Raw genomic sequence first — 13,052 nt, forward strand, 5'->3', positions numbered from 1 at the left:
AACAAATTCCTGTGGCTCCCATGCACTCTTCCAATATTTTTTTTCAGTTTTCCTGATGCTATTGTTAAGCACACTCACATTCAACGACTCCAACCCAAACATCTTCTGCTTCTCTGACCAGCTGCAATCCTTTTGAGAATGAATGAGTTTAAAGCTGCAGTCTGCAAGATTTGTTGTTGTCATACGTAAAGTCCTACTTTTTGGCATTTTAAAAGTTTACATGATCTATCAGAACGCTTGAAGTTGAAAACGGTGACCTCCGTAGTCGCAAAATGCAAGAAATGCTTATTTTTTAACCGAAAAATAAAAAGTTATTCAACTTCCTGTCCCGCCCCTTCAAAACACATGAGAACTCGTGCACGTCTACGTGCACGCCAGATGCGCCTACACGACTCCTCATTCATCAACTCACCTGTCATTTTGCGATCATGGAAGACAGTAAGTAGACTAGCCCGTAATGAAGTTCAATAGTCTAGATAAATAAGCGTCGGGACGAGCCTACCTTGTATCGCGCGTGCACAATCGGTGATTGACAGGCAGCAGAGCCCAGCTCGTAAACCTGATTGGTTACCTTTTACCGGTCCGGTCTGCAATTTTGTAAACAAACCTGCTGGCTTTGGAGGGACCTAGCGGGACATATAGGGGACCTAGAGAACTCTTTTTTTTTGTATTGGGGTATTTAATGTACTACTTTCAGAATCCCCGGACAGTTCCAGGCATTATGCTTGAAAAAGAGTTGCAGACTGCAGCTTTAATTACAAGCTATCATCATAAAACATCCTCAAAATGTCTCCATTAAACACACTTGTAATTTTTTGCTTCTCCAGTAGCTACCATCCACTATGACAGGGGTGGCCAACCCGCGGCTCTTTGTCTGGTTTCATGCGGCTCTTACGTTCATATTAACATTTGTGTTTGTGGGGTTTTTTTAATGTGCGTGTTCGCTTCGTTTGAGTTCAATACGGCAGCGGTCTCCAACCTTTTTTGCCTCATGGACCGGTTTAATGTCAGACAATATTTTCACGGTGTGGCGGATAAATACTACAAAATAAAACGATACGACCAACACAGACACTGTGGTATTTAGTAAATATAATAATAAACTTGAATCCACTGTGTACTTGTATGTAACTTTATTAGCAGCGTCCTCCTGACATAACGACTCTCTGCCTCCTAACGCTCTCTGGTCGCTATGGTAACGCTTAAACATGCCTTCAAAATGCAGCTTTCTTTTTCTTAGTGGTCACAGCCTCTTCTTCTGTCTCCTCACTGGAAAGAAGCTTTCCAAACACCCCTGTTTTTGACTCATTTTGATCGGTTTGTGGGTTTAATATCAGCATTGATGCATCACGTGACCGAGACGAGAGTTAAAGGTAGGGTAGGAGATCCTGAATTTTGAGTCCAGCGAAGCTGCATTTTGAAAATACACAGGTAAAAAGTCCCAACCCTTTTCTTCACTTTTCCCCCGAAGGCACGCCTCTAGAGTACATGAACGCGCACGAGCACGAAGGTGCACGAGCGCTGTTCTGACAGCAAGCATCGATCGTTGCCATATTTAGTATTTAGTATTTACTATATGCTAACTATACGTTTAATAATGCTAGGTGCTAGCCAAGCTGGCTCTAGTTTAGCTTCCTGCCAAGCTTCTGGACGCGTAATTCGTTCACGGAGCAGGGTACACGCACAGGGGGAAGGAGTGGGAGGGAGGAGCAGATTGCAGTTTGATAGACGGCATCAGTATCCAATCATTGTGAACGGTCCGTTCACAATGATTGGATACTGTTTTTCCTAGATTGTACGTTCTAGAGGCCACTAAAACTTTTCATATTTGTGTCAAAACTTTTAATTAATTGGTTGCAATGGAGGTGTGAAGAGTATTTCAAGCAATATGTAAAAAAATGTTCCAGAAAAAGATCCCCTACCCCGCCTTTAAGAGTCAAGAACAGACGGATGTAACGGAGAGAATTCGGTAATTTTTCAAAAATAATGTGGCTCTTTGTGGTAACACAGTAAAAAATGCGGCTCTTAGTCTCTGACCGGTTGGCCACCCCTCCACTATGAGATGTCACTAAACAGCTCTCAGGCACTCAGTCATTTACAGTAAATTCAACAAGAAACAGCCCACTTTGGTGATGATATAAACACAGCATGTGCCCCTCCTCTGCACATGCACAAGCCTCCAACAAATGTGACACCAAGAAATTCCACAGACACCGCATCATCACACCGAGAGCACATAGAGGAGATGTAGCGGTTCCCCTTCACTTCCTAAATCCACTTCATTCTCATTCTAGTTTCCCCCAGAGGCAGACTTACACAACTAAAGTGCTCCATGTTACACATAATGAGATGCATAATCAAACAGTCGGCAGTGGCTGACTTGCTGACTTTCAACGTGTATCTCCGGCATTACCAACATCTTGGTTACAGACTACAGTAAGGTCTCCATGTGCATGAGAAGACACGTGTAAGCTTTGCTACATGCACAATGTTCATTACATGTAACATGTGCATCTTATATTGTGTCTGCATCAAAATACCATCCACAGCAAGGATTTTTGGTGCAACTGCCACCTCCAGGCAAAATGAGTGTATGAGCAGAGGGGAGGAGAGAGCCGAAAGACAGACTCCCACAGTGCTGCTCTGTCAATTTGTTGATGTATCAGTGCTTCCTTTCAGATTAAATCGTTGTCCGTTTGCCCTTACAGTAAACCAACACACATTCATTCTGAATGTATAATGTTACCATGACTTTCATGGCACATTCATATCTTCCCCTCTCCTGATGGGAGAGCTCTCCACGGTGCTGAAGCAATAGTGAAGCCAGGTGCTAACTGCAGTTGGTGCAGAATGCCACACTTACCAAACCCCAGATCGGTCATGTGGAGGCTGATGATGTCAGGGCATCTAGAGTGCGTCTGTCCCTATTGCTTATGCAATGCCATGCAATGTGATGACTGACCTGGCCCCACGGTTGTTAGGGTGTGTGCGATTGTGCACGAGTGACAATTTGTGTGAGTTTGCAGAGGTATAGCAACCTATGTTCTCACATGGTCAGGGGCGTGGGGAGGAAGTGCAGCCATGGATATTAGCATGACGGGTGCAAGAGCTCAAACGCTGTCTGAGTTTGAGCTTTGATGTCAAATAAACACAGAGTTTGTGTGAGAGTGTGCAAACCCTTACCCCACAACTGGACAGCACTTTCAAAACAGTCAGTTTGCTCAACCAAAATGGTGACGGATTGGTCTAGGATCTGATGTTATTAAATCACTCAGTCACTTTGCTTTCCCCTCAGGCCTCTTCAGGGCAGATTCCTCAAGAACATCAATTGTTAATATGAGAGTGTCTTATTACTCTATTCACAGCATATTCAGCATGTACAGTTAATTGAATAGTTCTCTTGCCTGTGTGTGTCCCTCCCCTTTAAAGGACGCAAGCATTTCTCTGTCCTTAGTACTGGCCACAAGACGGATTGGCTCTGTCTTACACGCCCCCTCTATCGCCTTGGCAACATCGATTCTCAGTCCAATTACAAGGAAGCAATAGGATCTAGTGAGGTGCTGCTCTTATTAGAAATGTAGATCATTATGACAGGAGTGACGATTCAAAATCCATAATTTATTCCAGCTATATGCAGTCCACATGCACCGTTCCACTTGTGCCCCATCCTCTCTACCTAAAGCAAATCCAGACCGGTCTGTGGAGTTTCTTAATCTGCCTGCATCATCTGATGAAAGGAAATATGTTTCACATTGGGAATATTAAAAACATTTAGTCTCCTTTAGCAAGAAAAAAGACCAAGACACTCTATATTATTCCAAATTAAAAGATTACATAGTTATGCTAGTTGTGTATAATACTGCACAGCATCCATTGCATGTTTTTTCAACATTAAACAAAGATCTGTTTTTGTTTGCAGTATATCCTAAAGCACAGTAGTACAGAATCAGTTATGGGTCAAGGTATATTTTTTAAATTGTTTCAGAGCTGTCATCTCATCTTACCATATCATACCCGTTGTATATCTATCTTTAATTACCAGTGATATTTTCAAATGAAAGGTTGTTATCACTTGACTTGCTACAATGCTTTACCTTTGAAATTCATTATAGCTGTTGACAGAATTGTCTCATATTGATCCAGCTGTAAACATAGAAATGTTGCAAAGGCAAAAAAACGTCACACTTCCAGCAAACAAGCTGATTTTGAAACTAGGGCCCATCCAATCTTACACCCTGCGGAGATACAACAAATGAGAAGTGGAGAGGGTTAGATGAGGTTGGAATAATTTAACAAAAAGAGACCAGAGATCAGCAAGGGTGTATGGTTTGGGGAGGCCAGATAGAGTCTGAAACTTGAGAGCCACTGAGCTCACTGTCATTTGTATGCTCAGCACATCAGACCCAGTGCAGGGACTCTCTCGTTCCTGTTTATATTTGCACACAGTTGTTTATTCTGCTCCAATTCGAGCCCCTACGCCTCTGTGAGGGCTTGGCTTAATATTCGGTGGTCCCAAAGCACTGCAGCAACACCTGGGTTCGCTTCTGCCAAGGATCCCATCCCCCTGACACCCCTGGATGATGAAACACTGCATCGAAAGGAGCACCGTAAACTGCAACCTCAAACAGAAGAAGCATGCCCCTCTGTAATGTTTTAGTCATATAGCACGCACACACCTTTGCCACAGCCCACACACACACCTTATACACATGCATGTGCACAGCTGCATTGATGTATGTGTAGGACTATGCAGATTCAGTGCAAGGGCAACTTTTAACCCTCTTGTCACCAAGCTCTAAACGACTGATTTGCGGTAAAGCAGCCATACCTGGGCTAATCTTGTGTTGTTTAATGATAATGACGACAAGGAAATGATGCCACTGCTGGTGACTCAGAAATGTATCTAAACAACGATGTAGCGTTGCATCAATTCCCATTCAGGGGAGATCACTGTCCACCAAAAAAAAAAAAAAAAAAAAAAAACGCATAAAAACATGCAGCTCTCCAGCAAATCAATAAATATCCTCGTCCGATAAGAAATAACCCCTCAGTTTGATCCTTACCTGTATCAAAGTGGGAGCTGAAGGCAAAACTGGGATTGAAAAATGCCGAAGACATGACAATCACATGAAGGGCAAAGACCATCCTACTCGTTGCGTTGCAGAAGACAGCGAGCAAAAAGGAAAAAAAAAAAAAGGTCAAAAATAAATTCCTGACTCAGGTGCGATTGTGATTCAAGTGACCTGTAGTAGAAGCTCTGATGCGCAGCATTTTATTCCATCACACCTTACTGAATGAAAATCCTGCTTCACCTTCAGCCCAAGCAGATTTGGAGACAGGTGTTGACAGACGTTGCCATTTCACCACATCTGTTGGCGTGCTTGTTTGACAACAAGATCTTGCCGCGCGCAGTCTTTCTTTTTGATTGCTAATCCTACCACATTCAGTGCACGCACTCGGTCACCAGGTGAAACGCAAATTCACGCTATTTATGCCGATTTTATGGACAGAAAAATCTTGACCGCTTCAAATATTTGGTTTAATAGTTGCCTTCCTTTCAGAATAAATCCCTGTTCGCCTCTTGCCTCCGACTTTCTACATGCTGTTTATTGGCAGGACAGCTGCTTCGTTTTAAGGTGCGACGGTCAATGAGTCTCATGCGTATTTAGGTCTCAGCCTCGATACTGAGAGACTGAGTGACATCTTGCACCAATGTGCAGTGACTTATATAAATACTTCCGTTTATGCTTTCAAAATAAAATCCAACTAAACACTTAATACAGTATTATTAATATCGTTCTTGTTGTTAATAATGATAGTAATACAGAACTATTTAATCAACTCTGGTTTTCTCTGATATCCTTGATGCTGCTACACATGTGCATGCGCATTGGATCGTCTGACTCACTCATGTTTAAACTTGCATTGAAGGACTCTAGCATAATCTTATTGCCTGCCCCGAACTCCTACTATGTCTAACCAGACGGAGAAAGTGAAGTCTCCACGCACTCCACAAACATTTACGCCACATAATCGTACGCACCAACACTTGCAAATTCAAAACTCAGCTGTAAATGTCAAAAGTCGGCCACATTATGCTCAAACGTGAAGAAAGTTGCTAAAAGTCAACTGACTGAATCAAATGACATAAAAAACAAGTACAATCATGCAAAATAATTGGGCACTGAAACCTCCTGAGCTCAATGATTCAATTTGTGTTCTCCATTTTCATTCTAGTGCTGTCTATTATTTTGAGCACCGAAATTCACTGACCTCAGATATGTTTGACAAGATTAGATCTCAGAAATATTCAAAAGAAAGGCTCTCTAAATCTACTTTATAATGGCACATGACACATATGCCTATCCCAGGGGCCATCGGGCAAAACACAGAGTACACCTCAGACAGGATGGCAGTCCATTACAGGGCCATGAAGGTTTTGCTTTTCACACACACACACACATATATATAGTATATGTAGGAAGGAAGGAGGAACTTGCTTCCTTAGACCCATCCATCTTCTATATCAGATTAATCTAATTCTAGGTTATCAGGGTACTGGAGCCTATGCCAAGTGCCATCGGGCAAAACAGAGTACAGCTGAGACAGGATGGCACTCCATTACCGGGCCCTAACTAATTTCACTTTAATTAAATAATTTTCACGTGTTGTAGTGTAAATTTCAACTATAAAATTTGGCCATGGTTGACTGCTCTACAAATTCCGTTCAATAGCAGAAAGTTTGATTCAAATAATCTCAGAAAAAACCCGATTTGAAACATTTGGTGAAGACTAAAGGGAATTTTTGAGCAGAGAATATTATAACCAGAGGTGATGCGCAGTGGTGGACATGTAGTGGCTTTGGGTTACTTCACAGCTTCATGGTATAGAGTCTATACTATAGACAGCTTACTGTCATTAATTCAACAGTGAATTCTGCATGATGTGAAAACGTGTTTTAAGGTAAAATTAATCATCTGTCAGAGTTTAAGTTGAACCTGAAGTAGACATTTGAATAATTCTGATTAGTTTTAGCCCTGAATACATTTAACAAACAAATTACTGTTGAAGAAGAAATAATGAAGTCATTGTAGCTGAAAAGAGCATTATGTTCAAATATACCTTAACAAATTCTTGCAACTGAAGTAATCATGCATGAAATAGTGGCCAAAAGCTAGTGAACCATCATGCAAATTATTTGCATTTCCTTATGTTTGCTACAGAACAACAGAATATTACACTATTACACAGAATATCCATCCATCCATGCAACCATTTTCTATTCCTGCTTTAGCCAATTCTGGGTCAGGAGGGGTCCAAAACCTCTCCCAGGTCTCACTCACACAAGAAGTCATTTTGTAAAACTAAACACAAACTGCCCACATTCATCCATCTATTTATATTTCCCAAATTACAGGAAATTATTTATTTCATTACATTGTTCTATATCCCGTTTGACAACACACTCTCAGTATCCAATCATATTTCTTAATAGAACTGAACATCTTTTTTTTCATTCTTGAATTATTCAACTTAAATAAATAAATATATGTATATGTTATATATAAATATATGTTTGTCTGATATTGTGGGTTTTGCACATGGATGACAAGAAAAAGAAAATATTTTACAGGATACTATGTTGTCATTTATCTGAAAGTACACTAGAGAGCAGCACTGGATCACAATCAGTGATGCACTGAGTTAGAAAAGGAACATATTATGCACACATGAATGCAAATACGAAATACACAAATGAGAGTTGCAACGGAATATGTGAACATCAGCTTTTCTTTCTAATCTTCAGGATGCACCTGCCGGCTGCTTTTCTGTATTAAGCATTATGTAAATTAAGTGGTTAAGTGCTAGCTCTATATGAAGGTGAATAAACATTGATGTTTTAGATTTTATATGTACAACAAATAGCAATGTGAGCATTAATTGTTTGACTACAGAACTGCAAAAATGTTTCATATTTTTCAAAACTGTAACTTCTATGTTCATCTTGGATTTGGCAGGTTTTAGTTGGTGAAAAATGATTTATGTCATAAACCATGCAAATTTCAGACTGACACCTCCTATTGTCAGTTGCTCATAGTTTGGATCTTATATTAACCAGCCCATCTAACACCTTCTACTCTCATTTCATCTGTAAGTGATATTTTTCCAAGTTCCAGACCATTCTCAGCACACACTGACAACATGCTGGGGACTCTCTGCTCTCTCATCGCTGCTCTAACATGTGAGGAGGCTGACTTACTGCACATCTGACCTCATGTTGGATCCATCAGTCTGTGTGTTTCTCTTGACTTAATGCTATCTTGTTGTTTCCAGGTGTGAGTGGTGTGACGGTGGTGACACAGAAGCCTGTTTCGACGGTAAGGAAAGGAGAGACAGCCACCATGGACTGTAACCTGGGAAGTGTTACTAACAGTGCTGCTCGCTGGTATAAACAGATTCCAGGAGGAGTTCCTCAGTATGTGCTATTTTATTATCATGGCGATAGCTCTCCTTACTACGGCTCTGGTTTCTCCTCTCCCAAATTTACATCCACTCATCAGTCAACATCAGATTATCGATTCATAATCAACAATGTTGAAGAAGGAGACTCTGCAGTGTATTACTGTAGTACCTGGGACAGCTCTGCTAAAGAGTGGGTACCACAGTGATTTCTGCCATGACAAAAACCTCTGCATGCTCACTTCTGCTTTTTTTTACCATTAAAGACAATATGTCTTCAAGTAAAATCGGTCAGATGAAGCTTTAACCTCAAAATGTGTTTTTTACAACCTAATAAACTATTTTCAGAGTTATTATCCCCAGAATGTTCCTGGAGACATTTATATAAAGAACACTATGCAACTATGTTTTAACACAGCAACTTAATATTTCTGGTCAGTCACCATGAAAGAAGTAAGTTACAGAAGTGCTGTGATTAATCTTTCTCGAAATGAAATCCAGTTTCCACAAGTTGTGACACTTACGTAAACACTTACATCTTAAGTTTCTCACATGCCAAATGTTACTGACAACAGAAGACACGAGCAAGTAATGTTACATGTATCAGACGTCTGAAAAGCCCGTTATGTTGAGGGCTCCAGGATGTTTTCATCATTAACCGAATAAGAACTTCCACATACATTTACTTAAATAAACTTTACATAGATAAAAGTGCAGTTCAAGATTGTATCAAATTACAATTGGAAGCAATAGTTTATCTTATGAGAAACATGAAGATACTGTATTGTTCTGAAGAATACAGTTTCACTGAACTAGGTTTTTTATTTGATAAGCTCACATTATTAGAATAGTCGAGTTATGAAATAAAATTCTAAGTAATGAATCCCTTCCACCTCCACTTCTCTTCAGTGTTTTTATATGTATCAGTCTCATTCCTGATCTTACTTAAAACCTTGTGTAGAACAGTTCCAACAACAAAGGCAACCTTGAAAACTGAATGAAGAAGGTAGAGACAGCACTCTAACTTGGGCCCTTTGAAAACCTCTGTGCTACCATGAATTTACAGCAGAGGAAGGTTTCCAGACACATGGTTTGAGTGGCTTAGGGACTGTTGATATTTATAATAATTTATCATTTACAATAATTAGACTAATCCTATCTCCTGACAGTGAGGTTAACTTAACATTTAAAATAAATTAATGAAAAAATAATAATAATGATGATGATAATCCACAGGCCTCTTGTGTGGCGTTTGCATGTTCCCTTTGTGCATGTATGGGTTCTCTCTGGGTTCTCTCTGGGTACTCCAGCTTCCTCTCTCCATCTAAAAGAATGCATATTGGGTTCATTGATGATTCTAATTTATTGTAGGGCTAAGTGTAAGGAAAATTAAGTTTCAAGTCATTTACATTATACTCTAATCTGAGGCACAGTTATCAATGAAAAGAAAAATAAATGTAGAAATATAAAGATGTGGATATAGCGAAGACAATGCCTATTTGCAACTTCTGATTATATCATTTATTGTCATATCAAAAGATGCAACACGCCAGATATTAAAACTTGTGCCATCACTTAAAGGTCATCAACTGATTTACTATTATCATTCGTATATTTCATCTATTCATAAATCTATTTATAATTTATTACCTTATCTATTTATTTATTTTTGGTGAGGGCAAATATGAAACTGTAACACAATTGACTTGATCTATGAATTATTCTCCTCCTTCTCCACTTCTTCTCTCTCCTGTGTCTTTATAAGCTTCAGTCTTTCTCCTCCTCTCACTTCAGCCTGCTCTCATCTCTCAGTTGGACGATAAGAGACATTTTCACCACAAACTGACAACATGCTGGGGACCCTCTGCACGCTCATCACTGCTTTAACATGTAAGCTGCTCCTCAGATATGTTGTGTTTTATTTAGTTTTAAATTAAAACCTTAAGTAATGTGTTTTTATCTGCTTGTGTCCACAGCTGTTGATGCAGCAGTAATGTTGACCCAGACACCTGCTGTCCACACAGTCTCTACAGGACAAGAAGTTGTTCTCAACTGCAATATTGAGAAAAATTACAATAATTATGTTGGATGGTATAAACAAAGTCCTGGTGGGGTTCCTCAGTATGTTCTGCGTTTTCGGCATTCTGACAGTTCCCTGATCTTTGGAGCAGGATTCTCCGCAGACCGATTCAACTCTAAATCCTCATCAAACATAGAATTCCAGTTTATTATCAAGCGGGCTGAGGCAGGAGACTCTGCCCAGTATTTCTGTCAGACATGGGACGACTCTGCTGCTGAAGCTGTAACACAGTGATTCACACTGTGACAAAAACCATGAAACATATAAAAGCATTTACAAGCAATAAAATCATAGCTGAACCATTAACCCTGGGATAAAGAAAGTAATGACGCTGAAGACATGTGCTGACAGAGAAGTGTTTCAAACTTCCTTGCTGTGTTTTGTAATAAAAATAGACTGATGAAGTGAATGAGATGTGGACGGTGAAAGTTGGTCTCAACAGGATGTTTCAGTTCCACTCCCCTCATCAGTGAGAGTCAGGAGGTTTTTGTACAGCCATGTATACAAATTGAATCACTGTGGTATTCGGACAAGGCACCAAGCTGACTGTGACAAGTAAGTGCTTCTTAATTGATCATTTAACAAGGCCATTTTTCTTTTTAATTCAATTGTTATGGACTACTTAGAGCTTTTAACAATTTGTTTCTTTCAATGACCTGACTGTTATTTTTATTTAATTTTGGATATGTTCCCACGTCATGCTTTACAGTTTACAAATCTAAAGAGATTTTAATAAAATTCTCAATTATTAGGTAATAAGTAAATTGCGAAAATAATTTCTATTTTTTAATGTTAGTCAACATTTAAATGGATTTTTAATAATCCTTGGATGTCTCAGGTTGTTCCATCTGTCATCATTGGTGATTAACCCTTCTGCTATTAATCATTCATGAAAATATAATCATTGTTATTATTATTTTTCTGAAAAATGACGGTATGATCATAGCATATCCCTCTATTATAGTAGATAAGATCTGACAAGATCATCTTTGAAACCAAAGTGAATTTCACTTTCAAAGATTTCTGGAGTTTTCTATAAATTTATAATGTTTCAGTGACTTAAAAATGTGCTCATGTATGTTCATGTGTCTGGAAGGTTTTATAAATTGTCAGCAAATTAACCAAAGATCTAATTATTTTGTTTTGCTTTGTTTTATGTTATTCTTCCACATGCCCGAGATGTATTTTTAGGTTCCAGCTTCTTTTCACTTCATATTTGGGCACAATTCTACTGTTTTTCTTGTTGTTCTATTAACAGATTAACTGTTCTACTTTGTATTACTTAATTTCTTTGGTCTATTTAGAGTATAGCTATATTCTATAGAAATGAAGACACATAAGCTCTCTTCTGAATATCTTTTATGTATTTTCAGGCTCCAGCCTCTCTGCTCCTGTCCTGACTGTCTTCCCTCCATCCAGTGCTGAGCTCCAGTCCAACAAAGCCACTCTGGTCTGTCTGTCCGGTCAGTCTGTGCCTTTTGCAGATGTGACCTGGTTGGTTGGTGGGAATCCAGTGAGCAGTGGGATCTCTACCAGCACCGCTGTTCAGAGACCAGACCAGACTTTCCAAATCAGCAGCTCTCTGACCATCCAGAAATCAGACTGGAGCATGAATAAGGTTTATGCATGTAAAGTGTCTTTGGGCTCTCAGACTTCAGAGAAAACCATCAAGAAGTCAGAATGTCCTGCTGAAGAAAAGTAGAGGACCAGAATGATCATTCAAAGCCTGCTTCTTTACTGTTTATGCTAATTGTTTGTTATAAGGATTTTTAAGTGAGAAATTAAGCAAATCTGTAATCTCTGCATGCAATTGGCTGTTATCGACAATACATGTTCTTTTTCTGCCTTTCTTTTTACACAATAAAAACCACTGCATTGGAAATATCTTGCTATCATTGAATTTGTTTTTGTCCATTTTTCCAGTCACGATATTCAAGATAAGTATTCAGATATTTTTGCATTCACAGGGCTTGCCATTCAGGAAGTTTGTGGACAGAAAAAAAATCTAAGCAAAGACAATGATATTGATAAATAATAGGACAGGAGAATACTCAGGAAACAAATTTGTGTAGCTCACTTAACATATAACATATTACTGGTGGAATTTATAGCTTTTCTAATATTTTTTGTCAGGTTACATAACTTATATAGCTCCCATCATGTTCTGCTGTAGTAATATACCAGATATAAGGGTTTAATATTTATTAGATGTAGAGTGGAACGGGAGAAAGCTGTCAGATGTGAAATAATTTGTTGTAAAACTACAGCTACATTTGCATCCTCAGTTACTGAAGCATCACCTCTCATTCTAAGCAGGATGCACCTGCAGGCCTCCTATCATCATTTATAGCTTTATGTAAATTAATGTTTCAGAACTACTAAAGTATGAATATGCTCCTTTCATCAAATGGTGCTTTTTTTCTTCAGAATCTTCTCAACAGTTTTATCAGAAATTACAGAGCCATTAACCTAACATTCACCTTTCTTTACAAATAATTAAATGGAGTAGTAT

General features: G+C 39.1%; 2 protein-coding genes across 2 annotated transcripts in view; one reads left to right on the forward strand and one right to left on the reverse strand.

The window, feature by feature from the left end:
- aatka (apoptosis-associated tyrosine kinase a) overlaps positions 1 to 5,693 on the reverse strand; it is a 35,484-nt gene extending 29,791 nt beyond the window's left edge. The window contains exon 1 of the mRNA XM_075454021.1: positions 5,064 to 5,693. Within this exon, the coding sequence (XP_075310136.1) occupies positions 5,064 to 5,145 (82 nt within the window). The 5' untranslated portion in view covers positions 5,146 to 5,693. The remainder of the gene's footprint in view (positions 1 to 5,063) is intronic.
- A 4,539-nt stretch (positions 5,694 to 10,232) lies between these two features.
- LOC142371518 (immunoglobulin lambda-1 light chain-like) lies at positions 10,233 to 12,408 on the forward strand. Its single transcript, XM_075454198.1, has 4 exons — positions 10,233 to 10,350; positions 10,437 to 10,762; positions 11,062 to 11,095; positions 11,914 to 12,408. Exons 1-4 carry the CDS (start codon positions 10,311 to 10,313, stop codon positions 12,240 to 12,242), a joined length of 729 nt encoding a protein of 242 aa, XP_075310313.1. The 5' UTR covers positions 10,233 to 10,310; the 3' UTR covers positions 12,243 to 12,408.
- Positions 12,409 to 13,052: the final 644 nt, after the last annotated feature.

Source organism: Odontesthes bonariensis, chromosome 21, assembly GCF_027942865.1.
Source record: "Odontesthes bonariensis isolate fOdoBon6 chromosome 21, fOdoBon6.hap1, whole genome shotgun sequence".
Classification (NCBI taxonomy): domain Eukaryota; kingdom Metazoa; phylum Chordata; class Actinopteri; order Atheriniformes; family Atherinopsidae; genus Odontesthes; species Odontesthes bonariensis.